General features: G+C 41.2%; 1 protein-coding gene across 1 annotated transcript in view; it reads left to right on the top strand.

The window, feature by feature from the left end:
- The window catches only part of cdk14 (cyclin dependent kinase 14), a 287,659-nt gene that overhangs the window by 10,650 nt on the left and 254,460 nt on the right, over positions 1–22,549 (top strand). Inside the window, exon 2 of the mRNA XM_080039284.1 lies at positions 4,131–4,162. Coding sequence (XP_079895410.1) covers positions 4,131–4,162 — 32 coding nt within the window. The remainder of the gene's footprint in view (positions 1–4,130; positions 4,163–22,549) is intronic.

Here is a 22,549-nt window from a genome sequence, read left to right as displayed (position 1 = left end):
ACATTCACTTGTTTATTTTATTTCTGTAATTTTCCAACTTGTATACAATGGACTAATGCAAAATGTACATGGGTAACCAAGTAATGAGCATTGGGTTAATGCACTGCCTTTAGTCCTTGAGTGTGATATCTATAGGGTAATTTTAACCGGGATATGAGAGAGATGACCCTTCACATAACCAATGATTTGCATGTGGGATCTGAAGTTGGTTTGGTCCCGTAACAGTATAAACTGGAGATGGTCTAGGTCCACAGGTGCACCATGGTGACAGCTTTGCTGGTCCGTAGTGCAGTCAGTCAATGATTCAGCAGCATTTCCTAAAGGAGGAAAAATACCATATGTTACAAGAATGACAGAAACCTTATAGGTTACACAATCATGTGACACGAATATACATGTTTTAATAACAATCTCATTACACTTCGAGTGGCTCTTGGTATTCTTAGCATTATTTTATTTTAAATCAGGTCTAGCTGAAAGCACCATAACAGTCAGGGGGAGGCTTGTAGTACCTTTCTTTGACAGCATGTGTTACGTTGTAAACTATGGATAATGTAAAAATAAACAAGGTGATGCTAATCATGTTTTACCATGCTAAATTCTTATAATGGCAATCTCCCCTGAAGTGCATAATTATGAAACTCATCTGATCACAATACTTTGGCAATGTTACTGCAATTCTTTAACTACACCAAGCTCACAATACTATCACTTTAACCCTGTAACACCATTTACTAGATACACAGGAGGTGACCAACACACATATTACTAAGAGTAAAACGTTAATTTTTTTTAGAGGTATGCCCCACACATGTATAGCCTGCATTTAAATTACCATCTAATTAGTTGGCATATTGTTGTATTACAATTGAAATATTATATGAAAGGGAGAAGCTTTGCCTGTCGCGGGTCGCGGCATGTCTGTGTGCTAAAAATGATGGCGACAAACTCAAATAATCATGCTTAGTGTAACATGTCAGCTAGCTCGCTAAATAGCCTAGCAAGAAATGCTGATTACCCTCGCAGGTGACCAGCGCACAAACTACTGTATGATAGTATAATGGTGGGTCAGCATAACAACATACCTCTCTTATCACCGATACTCAGCTCCGCTAGTCTGCAGCCAGCTGCTTTCCTGCTCACTAACGAGGAATAATGTCCGACGAACTCGAGAATGAGCTTGAGCTGTGGACAGCTTTTTTTCCCTCCTCTGTTCGTGTGACAGGCCTCCAAATGAACCAATGAGGTGGCCGCCCCTAAACAAGCTCCTTTGATTGGTCAAGGGGACCATGTGGTTCGCCGATAGATAAAGGCTGCGCCGCGAGTGCGCCATCTGCTGGTGGACCTGTCTAACTGCACCTAAAGTACAGAATTCAAAATACAGGTCTCATTTTACAGGTGACGTTTTGCAGATCCCTGCGGCACGAATGGGACAATATTCCGTGAGCGCACAGGAAGCGATCCACAAATGCGCAGAGCCAGTTTCACATGTAGAAATGGTTCTGTAAATGTGTAAATAAGAGTTGACATGTCTTTTTTTGTGGTGAAACTATTTGCATTAAAAAAAAATTAAAAAATTATGCAAAATTAAAATACACATTTACAGACTAAATTCTACATATTTGCAAATCGCTTTTTCTTTGTGTGGATATAACTTTACAAAACACAATTACACACATACAAATTATTGCACTTCACATTTGTAACGCTTGTTCTACAGATCTCGGTGGTAGAAGTTGGACAAAATTATGTAAAAATGTAATGTGGCTCACAAACTCACAGGAGGCAATCCACAAATATGCAAACCCCTTTTCACAAGCAGAAACAGATCCGTAAATGCGTAAATATGACTTTGTATTTTCAGAGTAAGTTCTACATATTTGCAAGTCAAAAATTACAGGTTTGTGGATAGTGAAATACGTGTGAATCATGATACACACTTGTCAATTGTCTTCTGTGCTTTTACAAAACTGTTTTGCTTTCACAGACATTAAAGTCTAATAAACTCTTCCATAATAATCATGGTGGGCTGCCATGGCCAAAAATGCCAGGGCCGATTTTTTGTCCCAGTCCAGCCCTGTTCATAGCAGTCCAATGGATTGCAATCTCTTTTCAGTTTTTAAATCTACTTCTTATCCAGTAGTGAATGCTTCACTGCTAGAGTGACCTAGCATGTGACTATCGAACAAAAGTCCTCACGAACATGCGCTCATATCTTTGGTTGTCAAGGTGCACCCATCATATCTCATTTAGCTCTCTCTTTTCTGCTCTCTCTTACTCACCGCTCACACGCTGCTGCTTCTGTACTGCTATGGGTGTGTGTGTGTGAGTGTGTGTGTGTGGAATGAATAGCTAGATGCAGCCTGGGCGTAAAGATGAGAAATGAACAGAAGTGAGTTTTAGTCGATGGTGTCGAAAGAAGAAAGATTGGCATTGGCTTTTCAGCTGTGCTGACGCTGATCTCCTATTGGCCATCTTTTCCTCCCATCTGAATCAACACATCAATTTATTAATCACAAGTTCTCAACATGTTGTTCTAACAAAAATTATCCATCACAATTCACTTAATGAATGATGGTGTTATCACCGGCGGTCACTCAAGACGAGTATGACTGTCCTCTCCGTAGGCTTGTCTTCTACTGGGACTTCAGATGGCTGGAGAGGGTTATATCCGCGATCCACATATTTTGGTTCAGTGTGGGCTAGGCTAGGGAATGTGGAGGTGGTGAGTAGGGATGGGTCGGTTTAAAAATTTCAAAACTGGTTTGATATTGGGGAAAATACTAGAATGGTATACTGGACTTTCACCACTAGGTGTCTCACGTCCCCCCAAAACATGCATGAGTGTATCTTGAGAAGAAATTACTTGTTTATTTTAGTTTATTAGTAGTGCTGTCAGTTACACACATTATTTTGGGCGTTTAACGCAAACCCACTTTAACAGCGTTCTTTTTTTTATTGCGATTGGCCTAACAAACTTTGTAGTTTTTTTTTCACACTGTTGCAACAACTGGTAGCGTCTTCCCTGTGTGACTCTCGGACTATGCGGTGAAAGAACAGAAACCCTGTCAATTGCAATAGGCCTACTTGTAACACTGCACTCAAACCAACTGCTTAATGCACGTTAGTGGCAGCCGGCAGTCATTAATTTTCACTTACATTTTCACTAAGAAGGGCGACTGGAGCACCTTGGCTGCAGCAGCGCCATAGCAACCACCTGAGCGCAAACAGTGGGTGAGTCCACTAAGTGTGAAAACAGCCATGGATTAAAGACTCCCAAAACATTTAGGCAGCAACCAGTTTAATTTAGCCTTAATACTTATTTGTTTAATGTAGCCCAAGTTGTTTTATAGTTTGGTTTTCAATAAAAAGGATGTTCCATTTATGTTTGTGTATGCTGTTCTAGGGGTGGAGGGGAGGGTTCTACATTGTGGGCTATTTGCACTGAATTGGAAATTATGATATTTTAGAAAAAATAACGGGATTACAAGGGTGTAGAGTGTGTGATAAGAGCAATAAAATTAGAAAAATAAAAAATAATGGGACAAATAAATCAAGGGACAGTTAAAATAGATGAAAATTTGAACTATGACATTAATGCGATTAAATATTGTAATCGCTTGACAGCACTAATGATAAGATATTCTAGATTCAAGGTTATTCACTTTTCTTTTCTTTTGGTTGCATGGCCCCAAAATGTCAAGGCTGTGTAGTCATATTTCAATACATGTCGTCAAAGAAATTGAATTTGTACTGTGGTGTATTAACTAACTGTAAAAGTACAGTAAATCATCTCTACTTAAATCGTTGGTAATATTGAACAAAAGATGATGTTTTTGCGTATCTTTACAAAGACAAACAAACACATAGCCGTATAAATGAACATTTTAGGGAGAGAATGTAAGTAATCTTGTCGTCAATATGCCCTCCTCTGATGAAACTCCTTGAGAAAATTGAGTGTACCCATCTTCAACTCATTCCAATCTAGACACACACACGGCTTGTGTGGAATGAATTCCTGACAAATATCAGCAGTGACATGGTGCTGTGCTGCATCTCTACCGTTTCCCTTTTCTTTTTTTCCCAGTACAGGCAGTGTCTAAATCTCTCTTCCTTTCTTCTTCTTGCAGCTTTCAAGAAAGAGGACAGCGGCTTTGATGAGGTAGGAAGAACACAAGTACATTTCTTGGAGCTTGTGACATCACTGGCCCAGTTTCATGGATATAGCAAAATGCTGTTTTATTCACTACAATCATTCATCAAGGTCTGAATAGCCAGATGTGAATCATGTGGTAGCTGGGTACATGTGGTGTGTAATATATTCATGTATGGAGCATGGCAGTTTCCCCTCATCTTAGAGAAGTCCCTTAGGGTCAGACTCCAGCACAGAAAATCTGTGGCCTGCCAATCAGATACCACCAAATGGACCAATCAGATTCTTCTGTATGATTGGCCATTAGGCTCCAGACTTGTTTCCCAACCATCCCGCAAATCATCTCCAAACATTGTGCTCACCTTCGTTTAGTAAAAACTGGCTGTATTAAATGCAAAATTTTAATTTTTCATGAACTCTCATTGGAAATGCATGTTTTAAACGTGTGTTCAAACGGTTCATTTGAAATTTTTAGGTCCATACATAGTGAGTTAGGGACCATAGTTTAGTAGGTTTGTCCATGTGGATTCCTCTCATTCTCTCTATACTGTGATCTAGTTAACAGAGTCTGCACTACAAGATGCAGTGTACTGCAGTCAGTTGTCTAGACTTCCTAAAACGTTCCCATTTCCTAGCCTTAGTCCCAATGTAAAATGAAATGTGATGCGCTTTTTGTGGAGACTAGGGGTTAGTTTAGCTTTGGTTTGGTCTCCACCAACTCTCTAGCTCTGCCTTGTCTTCTGTTTGGTCCTGGGCAGGTTTAGATTTAATGCAGGGCTCCTCGGCCTTAAGAGGTGACCCAAAGCGCAGGACAAGAGAGATAAAGGTTCAATTAAGTGTGACAGGCAGTGAGTAGCGGGATGAGACAGAGTAGGCTGCTTGCTAGGCCAAGCAAGTGTTTAGGGCTGCAGGTAAGCAGAGTTCCTGGAGCACAGAGAACTGTTAGTTGACACGGCAATGAAGAGGATGAAACCATGAGATACTGAGAAGCCTGCAGTGCCTATACCACACGGGTGATATACTAATCTGGTTGCGAGTCTTGGGGAAGCCAGGGTATTTAAGCAGGAGTTGATTAGCTGATGGAAAACCAGTGTGGAGAATCAGCCTGCTGCCGCCGCACCTGTGTTCACTCACATGGGGAAAAGAGGGCAAGACGTAGAGTAAAGCCACACCATGATACAGATAGAAAAGAAAGAAAAAAAAGTGTTGCATTTTGAGCCTGGCCATACACTAACTTATCTTTTAACCTTTTTAATACTATGTTAATGTGTTAATGGTTGATAACATATTTTTACGATAACAAACTCAGAGTAGGTCTAACCACCTTGCCTCAGTAACTGACTCTGAGTTGCGCTAAAGCTTCTACCTGAAACAGGAAACCCAGAGTCTCCACTAACTCAGAACTAACAAACTCTGAGTTGCCTCAAAACCCGCTTCCTGAAACACCCCCTCTGCACATGGCATATTTGAAGTTAACACTGGGCAGTTAAATAACTCTCGCTAGCAGTGGCGTCTTTGCATTAGGGGCCAGTGGGGCACGGTCCCACCAGAGGGCGCTGCCGTGCAGGGCAGGATTATAAACTTTATTTTATTTTTTTGTCAAAAATGTCATTGAGCATAAGTTAATAATAAATGAATTGTTAATAATTAATTACATGTCCGCAGTTTTCGTTTGATGAACGCAATTGTCTTACTTTTTGTAGTGTAGTAGTTGTGTGTGAAATAGTTTGTTGCTCCGTCTCGTCTGTTCCGCTCGGTGGGGCCCAGCCGAGATGGCCCTGCTGCTGTGTAGCCGCGCACTGGGGAGCTGGTGCGCGAGCATGCTGGTGCGCGAGCATGCTGGTGCGCGAGCATGCGCGTGCGCAGCGCACACTTCAGTTTCGACAGTGGGGCCAGAAGATTAGGGCCCCAGAGAGCTTCTCATTGGCTGATTTGTAGAAAGGGCAGGGTTTATGGCGGGAGAATCAAAACTTTTACACGGAACACAATGGGAGAGTAGAGACTGAACGCCCTGGCGATGCTTTCTATTGAAAGTGAACTCATCCAAGGATTTTTGGATTTTAACAGCAAAGTCACCTAGAGTGGTGAGTCATTGGTGAGTCTAATTTGTAATTATTTTTATTCTAAGTGGAATTTATAATGTAGTTTACATATTATTGTTTGAATTAGAATTTCTGCATGCGTAACTGGCGATACGTGTGTGTGTGGAGGGGGCACAACCTCACGTGGGCTCCCCGAGGGAGCTGTTCACCTGTCTCTGATGGTGAAATGGCTCTTTGGCTGTGGTATATTGTGAGTGGTGGCTTTGTATATTGATTGCTGTGTAGGCCTATAGGGTGTGCGCTGTTGTGTTTTTATTGTTGCCACGTTGTTGTTTCGATCTTGAGTTTTTGATATTGTGAGATCTTGAACACTGCCAATTTGGTGGTGCTATTGATATAATAGCCAAATATGTCGTCAGATTTGCGTTTGAGTGATTTGCTGCAATTTTGGTCCCCTCTGTCACTTGCTACTTTGTGTTTGTTGTGATGGTAGTAATATGTGGTATTTCTGGATTGCGTTATAAGATTATTTTCCTGCATGGCCCCACCAGAGTTTCCAAACCAAAATCGCCACTGCTCGCTAGTGTTGATGTTACACACGAGTGGGTTTATAAGTTACTCTGGTGCAGTGAACAAAACAGTTCTGAGTAGAGTAAAATAATTACACACTAACACTTCAGTGTCATTAAAACTTCTGAATGTTCAAATAAATAAAAAATTATATTTATTAAAATTAATAAAAATTACAAGTTATCGGAAAATAATGCAGTTCAACTTCTTTATTTTTAGTGCAAACTGTCAGGCTGACATCTCATGGCGGAAACAAAGCCATTTAAAATCATTGAAAGCTACATAAAATGGCAATATGGAATAATGTACTTTGATGAATCTGTCGTTCCATAACTAATTCGAACATCAAATGGTTTAAAATAGCATAGCTCATCAATGTGCAACACTTTAAGAACATTGTCTGGATGCAGTTTGGCCTTAAAGGCATGGTAATGATGTTCAAAATGGTTTCCACAGAGTAATACTTTTTCATCCTTCACAGCAATAGACTATATCTTACAAAACACAGGCATCTCAAATGCTACCTCAGCAGAGGTGGGTAGTAACGCGCTACATTTACTCCGTTACAAATACTTGAGTAACTTTTTGAATAAATTGTAATTTTAGGAGTAGTTTTATTGCAACATACTTTTACTTTTACTTGAGTAAATATTTGAAGAAAGAACGGTACTTTTACGCCGTTCCATTTGGCTACGTGACGGTCGTTACTTTATTGTTTTATATATTTTTTTATTACATGCGAGAGCCATTTCTCTCATGATTTCTCTCCCCGGGGACGTCTTCAGCCAACATCTCTATCACGTGACTTTTATTTTAACCAATAAAAACCACATTACAAAAGCTTGCCAATCAAATGCAGCCACTTCAGTCACATGACAAGTGTTGTCATGTTGTCATAGGGCTCAACAATGTCCGCGGACTTTTTTAACAGCTCCGGTGTGAGTACCAGATGTGCTCGGCTGCCAGATCGGCTCGGGGTCCTCACACTGGTTCCGCACCGATGTTGTGTCCGTGGCCGTGCCATGTAGGCTCCATGCAGATTTTACAGACTATCTGGGTGAGTCGAGAAAATGGAAGAAACCGCTGATTCCAAGGAGCAATAACCACACCCCTGACCTCACATACAAACTCACAAGCTCTCAATTACACAAACTCACAAAATAACAATCACACACTCACAATCACATAGACACAGACTCCCACACACTCGCCTACAGAGACACTGTTCTTCTTTGACACATGTCCTGTTCTCCCTGTAGTTTACTCACTGGCCCCCAGTCTGGCTGTGTGACAGTCTGAGAGTGGTCTCTTTTTTTCAGCCTCTCTGTAGTTTCATACGTTAAGTGAGTGTCCCAGAAGGTTTTGATGTGTAACTAAGTTTAATTTTGTGTGTTTTATATTTTTGACACAACACAACCTAGATCATTTTCTCAGGGCCTGTGACATATTGTAGGAATTAGTTTAAAAATGTGTATGTGCAAAACAATGTTATAAGTATATTGGTTTTAATTAATATAATTTTGGATAAACCTAATGTATTATAATTGTATTTGAAGGGTGATGTAGGCTATTTAATTTGGCAAATAATTAATGTATTATTATTTTTGTTCAAGGGTTATTTATTTTATTTTTAAAAACCTTATTTATTGTTTCATTTTAAAGGATGTTATTTAAAATATCTTTATTGAACATTGTTGTTTTATATTTTGTTCGTGTCTATTTTGTACCGTTTGTGTTACTCTGTATATTTCAAAAATAAATCCGGAGTAATTCAGTAGGCCTACTTGTACTCTTGAGTACTTGAGTAGTCTTTTCACTGCATACTTTTTTACTCTTACTTGAGTAGTGGCGGCAGTGGCGAAGTGGGTAGGGCGTTCGCCTCTGGTGTGCAGGGTCGGAGGTTCGATCCCCCGTCTCCCCGCCACATGTCGAAGTGTCCCTGGGCAAGACACTGAACCCCAAATTGCTCCCGATAGTTAGCTTAGTTAGCTTAGCACCCTAGTGCTAAACCTACCCTGCGTGGTAGCTGCTGCTATCGGTGTATGAATGTGTGTGTGACTGGGTGAATGTGTACAAAAAACAATGTAAAGCGCTTTGAGTCTGTGATAAACGGAGATATAGCGCTATACAAGTCCATTTACCATAATTATTTGTATGAGTACTTTTACTTCTACTTGAGTAATTATAATCTTAAAGTAACTTACTTTTACTTGAGTAATTGTTTTGGCTACTCTGCCCACCTCTGTACCTCAGTACAGATTATGATCATGGTATTTAATCCATTTGGCAGAAAAAGTCGACAATTCAGCTCCAAATTTGGAAGCAATGTCTGGGCTGTTTTTGAGCTCACTTAGTGTAAGCATTGTTTCCCAGGCCTAAAGTTAGTTTTGCTTGTCAAAGGATTCTCGTTAGAATGCCATACAACTTTGGTGCTTTTTGGCTAATGTTTGTGTAATGTTTTTAGAGTTTTTTAATTATTTCTTAAAGAAATTAATTATGTGTGGCTTCATAATGCAATGCACCACATGTGCAGAATTGGGCCAATGGTCCTTATAATACGAGGGTAATGAATCATGAAATGATGCTTTGGTAAGAAATTGAGTTGAGGAAATAACTGCTTGAAGAGTTGATGATGATCAATGATTAAGTGTTTGAGGTTTGTGGTCATGCCTTCTGAGAGGACAGCTGAAAAAACAATGTTAAAAATCTGCAAAAGTAGAAGATGCCAATAAGCATCACCTGTCTGAATTAAGTCACCAAATAGCAATGGCATGTTGCGATGTATGCACCAGGATTGTATAGCATTCAGTCCCAAATCTTTACTTCCATCAAACATTTTTACTCTAGGTGGCTGATTTCGCTGTTGATTGTAACCATAGTCAAAAGCTTTATTCTACCAGCCAGTTTTTTCAGCATTCAGGAAGTTGCCCTGAATGTATTGTAAATCGTAGTTTTAAAAATTGTGTCGTGTTGTGAATTTTGCGGCGCTTTTTTTTATGTGTTGTGTTGTGGTCTTTGCAGCGCGTTTTCTAAATGCTGCGCATGTGTTGTCAAATTGATGGAGATGTTTTCTTAATTTGCTTGTGTTTTATCTTTGTGTTTTCTTAAGTTGCAGTGCTGTGAGCTTTCAGGGCCACCGTATGTTAGTCTGCAAATCAGCAGTGTAAACAATCCTAAATGTAGTGTACAATTTAACGGATATTTATTTAAAGTTAGCATTTATATACGGAAACGTAGTATATATGATAAAGTCCCATCATTGGATGAACCACACCACAATTTTTTTTGATTGAACATTTTATACACTCAACAAAAATATAAACGCAACACTTTTGTTTTTGCTCCCATTTTTCATGAGATGGACTTAAAGATCTAAAATTCATTCCAGATACACAATTGTACCATTTCTCTCAAACATTGTTCACAAATCTGTCTAAATGTGTGATAGTGAGCACTTCTGCTTTGCTGAGATAATCCATCCCACCTCACAGGTGTGCCACATCAAGATGCTGATCTGACATCATGATTAGTGCACAGGTGTGCCTTAGACTGTCCACAATAAAAGGCCACTCTGAAATGTGCATTTTTTCGCTTTATTGGGGGTCTGGGGACTCAGAACCAGTCAGTATCTGGTGTGACCACCATTTGCCTCATGCAGTGCAACACATCTTCTTCGCTTAGAGTTTATCAGATTGTCAATTGTGGCCTGTGGAATGTTGGTCCACTCCTCTTCAATGGCTGTGCGAAGTTGCTGGAGACGGCTTATGGTGGAGAAATGAACATTCAATGCACGAGCAACAGATCTGGTTGACATTCCTGCTGTCAGCATGCCAATTGCACGCTCCCTCAATGCTTGTGGCATCTGTGGCATTTTGCTGTGAGACAAAACTGCACATTTCAGGGTGGCCTTTTATTGTGGACAGTCTAAGGCACACCTGTGCACTAATCATGATGTCAGATCAGCATCTTGATGTGGCACACCTGTGAGGTGGGATGGATTATCTCAGCAAAGCAGAAGTGCTCAATATCACACATTTAGACAGATTTGTGAACAATGTTTGAGAGAAATGGTACAATTGTAGCCTGGCATTCCCAGACCTGCCACTAGGCGCTGGCAAATTAAATTTGCTGCGCGTGTTGGTCTAGACACGCTCCGTTGAAGCTTTATCAAGAAAGCTAGAAATTTGGCGGGCGCGCCAGAGCCCCTTATATGGTACTCTGGGGAGGACGTAACCGGATGAGGACAGTGACGTGCATGCGACGTCGAAGCCGTGATAGTAAACATCAAAGATGGCTGCGGATATGTTGTGTGAGTTTGAGACTGCTTTGGCCTCGACCCTTAACGATTTTGAAGACGGCACTCAAATCTTTCATTAGCAAGTAAGTGGAATGTTCTATTTTGCCGACCGACAACGGCAAACGTTTAATTTAACAGTTTAACAGCTGTTCGCTAAACGAAAGGGGTTTACGTCGCCTTGTGCATCGCTCTGATTGGTTGTAGTGCTATCCAACTGCGTGCAGTGGCATTTGAAATGCACCAGTAGGAGCCGCCCCTTGAGTTGGAAATTACTATTGATCGTCGCCAGACCCTCTATCGTTCAAGATATCAGGGTCTGGATTTCCAGGCTAGTACAATTGTGTATCTGGAATGAATTTTAGATCTTTAAGTCCATCTCATGAAAAATGGGAGCAAAAACAAAAGTGTTGCGTTTATATTTTTGTTGAGTGTATTTTGACACCACTAGAGTAGGTAGGTATTGGGGTTGAGTGACTATCCAGTACTCAGAAGAACAACAGTAGTAATGTACTACTAGTCACATTTTTTCATGTGATTATAGACCAAAAAAGTTTAAAAATAGAAAAAACATAAATTTAAATTAGTTATTAGCTATAAAATACGAGAATAAAGTGTTAACTCAGGTGTATAATCATTTAATGTGTAAGAAAATACACTTCATACCATATAGTGTGACCAATGGATCATATAATGTAACAGGAAAAGCCTGTCAAACTATATGATTTAGCGTCATACCATTTTCATACCATTTTTTGCTCTGTCATTTTATGATAGCATGCTAACAGCTAACCAACTGTAATCTGACAACATAGATATGAATGGAGTAATGACAAAAAAGGGATTTATCTTTGTCATTTATATGTCAAAAGCGTCACACTAAAAACACTGAGAATTGGTATGGAAGTGGGATTGCCGAAAAAGATCTGATTTATGGAAAAAATGACAACAGGCAGCATGCCTTGAGGCCCCTTCCTTGGTCCTTCTGAGATGTTTTATGTACTTCCTGATCAAACAGAGAACTCTCCACCCAAAGGTGTCCTAGCAATTACACATTTAAATATCACAATTTGGTGTCACACATTGATTTCTAGGACAAAATCTATTTAATCATAGCTCATTCAAAATACTGAACATAGACTTTGAAAAGAACTTATTCCCAAATAGACATCTGTAAAATCATTCTGTACTTTTTTGAGAAGATTTGAATTTGTTATCCTTTGTTTTATTGAAGTTTAAAATGTGTGAAATGTGTTTGGTGGTTTCTACTTGTCCAAACTCAACACCAAAGACCCTCTTTTCACTTTAACCTCATTTGAATTGTCTGCCTCTAGTGACTGGCAAGGAGTGAATAAAAGCTCCAAAACATCCTTCACTGACTCATAGGGGAGACCGGGGTAACATATTAAGATCAACATAAAGAACAAAACAAATAGGTCTAACAATAATAGCCTACTCAACTAGGATACACACATTCACTATCTGAGTTACAGTGATGGCAAATGTAGGGTCTGCTCACTCTAACTAAGCAGAGCTTTTGTGCCCACTGGTTGCACATACAACACTTTTCCCTTACCTTCCCTGAACGGCTGCTGGAGAACGTTTCCATACAAACCAAACAAAAATTATCCTCTTCATCTGATGAAGACTCCTCCTCCTGTCTCTTTCTCTTCTGTTTCTTCTTCCCCAGCTGGTGTGGAGTGCACTGGGTGCAGTAGCCTTGGCAACTGGTCTAGTTTGGGATGCAATGGGTCGTTTTGATTTTGTTGCCCTTTTTCTCTTTTGCATGCTAGCTGCCTTTCCTGCTCTGGGGCCGGTTTCCCGAAGCCTTCTTTGAGCCTTCTTAACGCTACGTCATTCGTAACCCCTACTTAGAGTTCCTTCTTAACATTTCGCCTGTTTCCCGAAACGTTCTTTGCTACGAATCTCTTTCGTACGTTGGTAAGGTTGGTCTGGAGCGCCCTCAGAGCCTTCTTAGCTCTACCGTAGTGATGTTTCAGCTCTCACTGGTGTCATTTAACTAATACATCTGACTGTATTTCATATCAAACAGACACAGCGATGACTGTATTTAATAACAAACTGTTAAAAACGATCCAACTGTATATAGCAGGGCTAATCAATAGGCGGCCCGCGGGCCAGATCCGGCCCGAGAAGGACTATGTACTGGACCCCGCCTTGACTACCGACCGACCAAAAAAAAAAAAAAAAAATTAGGATTTTTTTTATTTTTTTTTTTAATGGTGCACAATTAATGTACTAGCACGCGCGAAGTGTGCTTTTGCATGGTCATAACTGCGCGAAAGGCCGCGATCTGCAGTAAATAAATATCTGTCTCCAAGTGTTTCTCTATCAGCTGCTCTGTGTATGAGGCTTTGCGCGCGCGATTGTACAGCAGTGTAAGTGCATGGTCCATTATTTGTATTTAGTGTGTCTGCATAATATTGCACCAGTAGAACTTTGCATGGTATTGTCTGCATGTTTGCACAACATTTGTACCTTCACATAGCAAACAAAATTGCACAACTGTAAAGTCAGTGTCTGTAGTTTTTTTGTATTCAAATAAGCAGTTGTTTATTTCTGTACTGTGCATTGGCAACTTTGAGCAAAATACAGCCAAAATTTTTGCCGCGGCGCGCTGCGCCACGTCTCCCATGACCCTGGACAGTGACCCCTTGACAAACACATTGGGGGGTGGGGGGGCACTGTTGAAGAGTTAACCTATTGTGTTTTCCTGAACTGATAAGATTGTTAAACACTTAAACAACAGGCAGCCTATGTTAATCAAATAGGGATTTTTTTTGATAAGCTGGTGAACTCTATTTGATAAAATAAAGACAATATATGCACTCCTATGTCGTTGTAGTGTTTTACAGTATATGTAGCTATTGATGTGATGCTCATCAATTTTAGGCATTTTTTTCTGGCCCCTCATTTCGGATCATTTCCACCAACCGGCCCCCATTCAAAACTAATTGAATAGCCCTGGTATATAGTGTATATCACGTATATTTAAAGTAGGCTATTTGATATTTTAGCAGAATACCCTTCACTCTGATTCACAAAGTGTTCAAATTATATGAACAAGTACTTTTTTGTCATCTAACTGACTTGCATTAACTGAATGGATGCGATGTCCGTCAATATGAAAATACTTTATACGTGATACACTATAGCCTGTAGTCGGATCGATTTTATCAGTTTGATATTTAATACAGTCATCGCTGTGTCCCTTTGATATGAAATACAGTCAGATTTATAAGTTTAATGACAAGTCCCTGCGATCGCTGTGGCATCGCTAGAGATACAGACCCCCACATTTCCTTCCGTTAAAGCACCATGCGTAAAACGGACACGAGTGACATCCCTGTTGCACATGGAACTGCCACACATTCATGAAGAAAATAATTGCTGGAAACAATCTTAATCTTAATCTCCTCCGCTGTTTCTATACCTTTTTTAAAATCAGTATAGGCAGTGGTAGTATGTTCGACCATGGTTAACTCTAGAACCTCCGCACTGTGTTCCACACGGCTCGTCCGGCTCAGCTGACAGCAGCCGGGCAGAGTGCGTCCGATCCTCCGCCTCAAAACATGTAAACGTGTGAAAAGAAAAATTAATAATCAATTAAAGCTTACCTTAAAATAAGTGTGCCATGTTTCTGTTTATTGTATTTAGGAGTTTAGCTCATTTGGACGCTGTTTTGGCCGTCTGTTTTTATTGATATAGGCTATTGGCGATATTATAGCCTATCTACTTTCAGTTTCCTTACTGACCCACCACGAAACGTGATTAGTGTTCTTAAAAATACTTAGATTATAAAACAAGAGGTCCAAAACACAGATGATGATTAAACAAACTAATTTATTACTTTGTATTACACTAGAAATGCACGGGTAGATTTGATTATGCAGCATATAAAGAGAACGCTGGCGCTTCTAGTGTTAAATACATGTTTCGGCCTTGAAGGATTTCTAGCAAAGACTGCAACACGTTTTATAATATAGCCTAGTGTTGTCATGCAGCTTCGCATGAAATGAGCAGGAAATGGAAAATCGAACTCTGAGCAATCGATTTTAGCAGTGTACGAACAACGTAAGGGGTGTTTCTCCTAAGAGACCATTCGGGAACCACGACTACAGAGATAAACAACTTTGGTAAGTCATAACGTAGGAGTCTTCGTAGCTCGCAAAGAGAGGACGTTATCGGGAAAACGGCCCCTGTTCTCTCCTTCTCTGGAGTGTCAGTGAGGATACAGCTTGACATTTTTTTTTGTTATTGGGTTCCTTTCCTGGCTGCACCCTTTGGATAACATGTGACAACCAACCCCCCAAAAAATGTGACGACCAACCCCAACTGGAATTTCTTGCTAGCATCAAGGCCAACAACCATCTGACAACTAATTAGCTTGCTAACAACAATCTAAACTATAGCTTACCCTTCACACTTTTTTAGGGTAACAAGTGTTTTGTTATAAACCCATTGTGTAAAAGCCTAGAAGAAAAATACTGAGGAGCTAAATATTTTCAATTTGACATGAAAAACACTAAGGGTGTATTCACACATGGAAAGTCCGTTAGTTCACTTGCTTTGGTCCAGACCAAATAGAATTTGGATTTTTTTGTTTGGTGTGGTCCACTTTCATATTGCCCCTTTTGCAAGTGAACCAGCATTACGAAGCAAAACCACACGTGATCTAAGGTCATTCATTCATTGGCCAGACATTCTGGGGTGGAGAGAAGCAGGAAGAACAAAGTAAAAACTGCGAATTTATCATTGATATAATATGGAGTTAGAAATAATAAAAATGCCTACATCTAGCCTATAAATAAAGAAGAAAACAATCTAATTATTGTTGTTTCATATGTTTATAATATGTAGCCCTATGACAATGCCACGTTATGTGGCTTCTAGCCTACGATGTGAAACATCATTTTTACTGTATTTTTGCTGCTGGACGCGCGACTCGCGTGAAGAATAGGCTCAAACTGAAACACAGCTGATTAAGCTGTGTATCAGCTGGGTGTCAGTTCGGCGCAGTTCAGCACCAAACTGACACGGGGACAGTATTGACGGTCCCGTTGGGAAGAACAATAAAAACACACACTTCATGCAAAGCGCAGCGTGAACCTGTTGGCACTGTAGGCTACGGGAGACGCTCCTCTCCATCTGATCGCTGATCCGCACGCATCATTATCAAATGTAATATTTTCGCTCGGGGCTCCCGGTCAAACCACAACTAATCTTCCTAACAATGGCGACAACAACACTTTCCCATAATGTGAAGCTGATGGCGATTTATTAAAAAAGAAAAGAAAGAAAAGGCGCAGTGATTCCTGCAATTGGGTTGGATCGAGTCCGGCCAAATTCACACCACAAACGAACTGCAGCAGAGTGCGTTTTGAAGCGCATCGAGACTACCTCTTCAGCTGGGTCTCGGAGCGTTTGTTTGGTCCGCCCCCGAGTGCGATTGCTGTATTCACACCTGTCTGAAAGATGCGCACCGAAGGTGGAAGTGCACCTGAGTTCGTTTCAACCGAACTAAACACAGCATGTGTGAATACACCCTAACAGTCCTCTCACCTCAAATTCAGCAGTCTAACTCCAAGGAAGACTATGTAGGTGACCTCTGATCCCAGTTGTGGATATTTACATACCAAAATTTAACAGACAGCACCTTCTGGTTCCGAAATATAACGATTGTGACAACCTACCCGTGTGACAACGTTCTCCCCTACATGTTTTAATACAGCCTGCAGCTAACGGCTGAGGATTAAGATCAGGGACTTAATTAATAAATCTTCTCAATGGAAGTTAAAAATACGCATGAAATGATCTGCTGTCTCAACCGATGAGCCCCATTTTAGCATATAGCCTTTGAGGTTCTGTGATCTTATTTGAGTTTATGCATGCGTTTGGCTCCATATGAATCCTACTGATAATCCTGACTGACTGATTGTCACACGTCTTGTTGTTGCCACTAGCCATGTGTATTTGGATGTGACAGTCTGATGTGTGACAGCTGCTGGCTAATCATGTTAGCCTTGGATGGCTGGGGTCAAACATTCTACATATCTGAGGAGAAAGGCTGAGCTGCAGGACTGTTAACTTTGCCATGTGCTCACTCGACTCTTGCTGCCCTGTGGAGGAGGAGGCCATATTGAAGAATCATTACTCCATAGAACTCTTCCTTTCCACTGCGTCTGAGCATTAGCACTATCCGTGTTATTTAGCTAGGTAACTTCTGTAATCACTCCAGCCTCAGGGTCCTACAGAGGTACATTCTGGGAGATGTAGTGTTGGGTATATTCATAGATGACTTCTCTCAACCAGCATGGTGAGGAGCAGTCCCTGAGTGTAAGCACAGGTGAAGGGATGGCATCTCTTTTGAAATTAAGAGCGTCTTTAATTACCCCTCTACTGATCGGCCCTGGGGGAAACCTGATGGATGTAATATTGCTAAGGCTTTAAAATGCAAATGTGGATAAGGATCTGCCCTGGTGGAGTATGATGTGTGCCATCCATCATGCTGTAGGCTGTTGTCTCCCCCATACACTCCCACAGTGTGTGTTGATGGGAAGTGCAGGCAGGGAATGGGCCCTGACTGTGCACCAGAGGACATTATAGAGTAAGGTGATTTCATGAGAGGATACATATGAAGGGTAATGGAATGGAATCTAACTGTGAATCAGCCTGGTGCTCATGGTGTGGGTTTAGTGGGTTGGGCAGGAAGTGATGCAGATTGCTCCCTTGCATATTTATGCATGATATTCTGACAGTATGATGACCTTAAGCAAAAATACCATGGTTTCACAGTATCATGGTATTGCAATTAAAGCTCTCAAATGTGTTATTTTTATAATGTCTGGGTAATAAACAACTATATTATCTTTTTTATTTGTCGTTTTTCAAGTGTAGGGTCAACAATAGAAAATGTGCCTTTTGGCTAACACTGGCACATTTATAGCGTTGTTGATGAATGTGTATTGTCCCTGAGAATAAACAAATACATTTTCAATGAGAAACACACATTAAAACACAACACAGAGACATAAAAAGCACTAACATCATGTAGCATACCATAGGAATATTGTTCCTTTTTCTGTATCTTTAATGTTTGAATGATCTGAACGGTTTCAAGTGAATCACTATTTCATTAGAGAATAAGAAGAACATATTCGATTGACCATAACATATTTTTTCAAACAAGAATGAATGGTTTTACAATTTGCTTCAATATCTTTTTTTTTCTGCACTGAGTTTGTGATTTACTCGTAAAAAGAAAATGTTACAAACAAAGTACTGAATTCCCAGATCTGTAATATTAATTACAACATGCACATATTTTGAGGAAGTAAGAATACTGACAAATGGAAATGATGAACTATTGTAAATAAATGTATAACCTATGGTTCTCTTTCTAACTTTTTTCGGTGTTTCACTATGGGAATCGCATCGGCATGACCTACTACGGAAGCTCCAATTACACCACGTCTGTCCTTGACAGACAGGTCGGACTGTGTCACAGGGCCCCGCCCCCTGCACCTACACAGCCGACCATCCCTTCTCAAATCATTCTCGCTTTCTTCCCATGAGAGAGCTACTCAAGCTTCCTCAGTTCATCTACATACCTGCAAACTCGTCGCTTTTCGGCGAAAATCGCCGTTTAGAATCAAAATATATGACCCACGTGAATCGTATAGATCCGAAGAGTTTTTGTTTTTGGGAGGGGGGGGGGGGGGAGGGAGGGGGGGGGGGGGGGTAGCGGCAGCTGCCAGAGAAGTCAGCCAGCGCTTCCCAGACTGGACTGTGTGGGCGAGTTACCGTAGTGTGAGACAAGGGAATATCGTTATCTTGGCAATAAAACATCTTTGGTAGACGTCATGAGTAGCCTATTGTCCAATCAGCGTTAAGATCGGGCACAAGCATCACTGCTGCCGCTGTGTGTTCAGACTTTAGAATTGGCTAAAAGTCTCAATCAAAACCCTTTTGATAATAAAAAATTAGAGGCTTTGATTAAACACTGTCAATGCTTCAGAGGTTAATGTAACAGCCTACTGAAACAGAAACTATACGGAGGGACGCAGCTCACTGTATTTAGTCACGCTGTCCGTTTGCCGACATGGCTCTCTGTTAGACTCGAGACATAGAAAAAGATCGCGGAAGCCGTTCCCGTAGACAAAGTTAACGGGCAGGATATCCCCAACTGATTTCATCCATCAAACCACAGAGTTTTTTTCTGAGCGGCGTCTCACTCGCTCACTGGGTCTCCCGGGTCCCGGTGATTTTCACCGTCACAGCTTTGCTGGGGCGGAGACTTTGTGTGAAGGTGATTTAACATCACGGTCGTAGACGAATGTTATAACTTTATGCTGCATAGTTTGCACTGCACTGTTGACCCACACAGGACTCTTAAGTGAAGCTGACAGTTTAATGAGCGCTCATTGCAGAAATGAAGTGTCTGCAGTGCGCTCACAATCAGAGCCGACCGACAGCCCCGCCCCCCCCCCAATTTATTTTTATTTTTATTTTTTAGTTTGTGTGTTTGATATTAACATCATATTATTATATCATACAAAAATAATAATACAATGTTTTGATCTAGATAGCCTAGTTAATAGCCCAATAATTTAATCAGTTCATCTGGGAGGTAATCCAAGTTTAACTGATCACGTCACGTTCACGTCCAGTGTGTATTGAGTTTATTTAAAGACATTTGGAAATGGGGCTCAGATGCCCATGCACTGTATAACCTATTTCAGCCTCATCTGTGGAAAAAAAGATAGCTGGACAACAGAGTTCTTCTGCTTCATTCCTCTCACTGCATTTAAATGTATTCATTATATTACAGAGAAATATGTCCCATAAAAGAAAAAGAGCACCAAGCCCAACCCAGAGGACCCTGCATAATATTTTATTTTAAATGAACATTTTAATGGAAAATCCAAGAAGTTTCTAATTCATCCGACCCAGTGTCTCCAAATTATTTGTTCACACAAAATTCCTCAGATTTAGCCTCTTAATTTCCCTCTCAAAGTGCACCAGATTCATGCATTTCACTTTAAAAAGTTTAAAAAAAATCTCCCGGGGGGGCATACCCCCGAACCCCCCTAGGAGGGTCAGGATCTCAGCTGGCTATTATTTTCACCCAGCTGGACATTGGAGGCAATAGTGGAGAACTCTGGTTGTGTGAATGATATTTAACAATAGCCAATCGTTTGGACAGCGAAAAACACCCGACCCCCCTAGAAGGGACGGGTGTTTGTCACCTTTTTCACCTCCTATGAGTTTGCAGGTCTGCATCTAGGCTAGCATCAGCTGCTTAACAGTTCACAGACGTGCCGTCAAGGATTCAGTAGCCGAACGCAGTTAACGTTTTTAACCTGGATCGGCTGAGTAAGCTCTTCGTAAGAAGTTATCTGTTTGGGACACTGTGTTCTCCGGGCAGTGTCCGCATAAAGGCAAGCTGCTCCTCCGCCTACATTGTATGTGTTTACCGGTGTCGCTGGTTACGGTGTATTTTATATCTTAAAGCTAACGCGTAAAGGCACAGTTAGCATTAGCTTGTTAACTGAGACAAAACACCCAGAGTTTAGCTAACACATTACGGCGAGCGAACTCTGTGTATATGTTGTTAGCATTGGGCTAAACCCCGTTTACTAGCGCCGTAATTTACCGCCAGCAAATTTGTCCGTCACCACTGCCAAAGGGCCGGAGCCGAAGGTCAACGAGGCTGTATCCAGCCTGTGCCCCGCGTCATGCGGGGCGTTCATATCAGGCAGGGACCCTCACCCCATGTGCATAGCTTGTATGGGCATTAAATACGCTCAAACTTCCCTAACACCACACAATGAACAGTGTTGCGCTCACATTTTTTGCCACAAGACTCTTCACTCTTGCTGAGGTGACTACACACGGCGGAAATTATTCTTTCAACCAATCAACGGACGGTAGTGTGTAGCTCCACCTTTTCAGCATCCTTTCAGGCTGGTACCCCAACGGCTGGTACCGAAAATGGGAGCAGCTTAGAGCGGTTAGGCTCGCTTATATCCGTACCCTACCCAACTTTTGGCAAATGGAAAGCCAAAATAACCAGAGCGAACTGCTCCGCCCCGACCCGCTCTACTCGGTGGAAACGAGGCATAAGCTGGATATCCACGGGATGGGAGAGCTGGGGCTGGCCAAACCCCCAGCCGTTGAGCCTTCTGTGGCTTAACACCTCCACCCAAACCGTCGCTCTCTCCCCTCTTCTTAGGGCATCTCTCTGCCGGATAAGATGGACCGCCTCACCGCCTCCACTTACCAAAGGATGCATATGCAATACGAGAGTGGTCTATATCTCCGATAGTGAAACACCAAACGAAGTTAGAAAAATAACTTTGGGTTACTAACGTAACGTAATCCCTGGTTCTTTGATAACAGAGTGAGGTGTGTCACCAACATGCTCCTCCTTGCATTTACACAAAAATAAACCGGTATAGAATGATTTGAGAAGGGATGGTCGGCTGTATAGGTGCAGGGGGCGGGGCCCTGTGGCACAGTCCGACCTGTCTGTCAAGGACAGACGTGGTGTAATTGGAGCTTCCACAGTAGGTCCCATAGTGAAAAACCTCACTCTCTTATCAAAGAACCAGGGATTACGTTAAGTAACCCAAAGTTTTAGAATAATGATTAATACACAAAAGGTTCAGCATGAATTATTATATACTGTTATCTAACTGATCACCAGTGAACCTAGTGTCTGTGTACGCTTAAAGGTCACATATTATGCTAAATGCACTTTTTGAATGTGTTCTAACATATCCATATGTCCACGGTGTGCCTAGAGACTGCCAAAATATAAAAAAAAATAACAATCTCTCCTTTTCTCACTCTCCCCGTTTCTGAAACCCCCACCCCTTCCCCCCAAATATACTCCAGTCAGAATTCTTGCAGTTTATGACGTCATAAACTGCACAGCCACCTCCCCATATTTTCTTTATATGTCCATGCTTCCGATGCTTCCCCCCCACATTAGTAAAGTCCAGCGTGCAGTTGTCTAAAAAAAAAAAAAAAGTCTGATAACCCCACCCCCCATTTCTTATTGGTCCACGGCTCCGAGATCCGATGGATGGCTGCCATGTTGTTTTCCCCGCTAAGCGACAAGATCCCCATAGTGCAGCAAACCATGCAGAGTGTTGCATAAACCAACACAGAAGCATTCTGCTCATAATCCACTCATTTATCTTAATCACAGCAGTCTTAATAATGCTGCGTTTATAACGATTACTTGTGTAGTAATTCCATCGGTGAAACTAAAAGGAATCTCCTCAATGGTTGTTTGCCTGTTATTTACCTAGTGTAGCATGTAGCTTTGGGAGTAGCACCCAACGTTTGCACCTATTAAACTAACTTAGCTTTCACATTCCAGTTTAATAATGCCTCGTTTTTAACACCACAAAGGGTGGGAAGTTATTCCTGTATAAATCAAACTGTGAGGCTACTGTTTTC

This window comes from Ammodytes marinus (genome assembly GCF_949987685.1).
Source record: "Ammodytes marinus genome assembly, chromosome: 13".
NCBI classification, from domain to species: Eukaryota; Metazoa; Chordata; class Actinopteri; order Uranoscopiformes; family Ammodytidae; genus Ammodytes; species Ammodytes marinus.
This window is presented reverse-complemented; position numbering and strand designations above follow the sequence as displayed.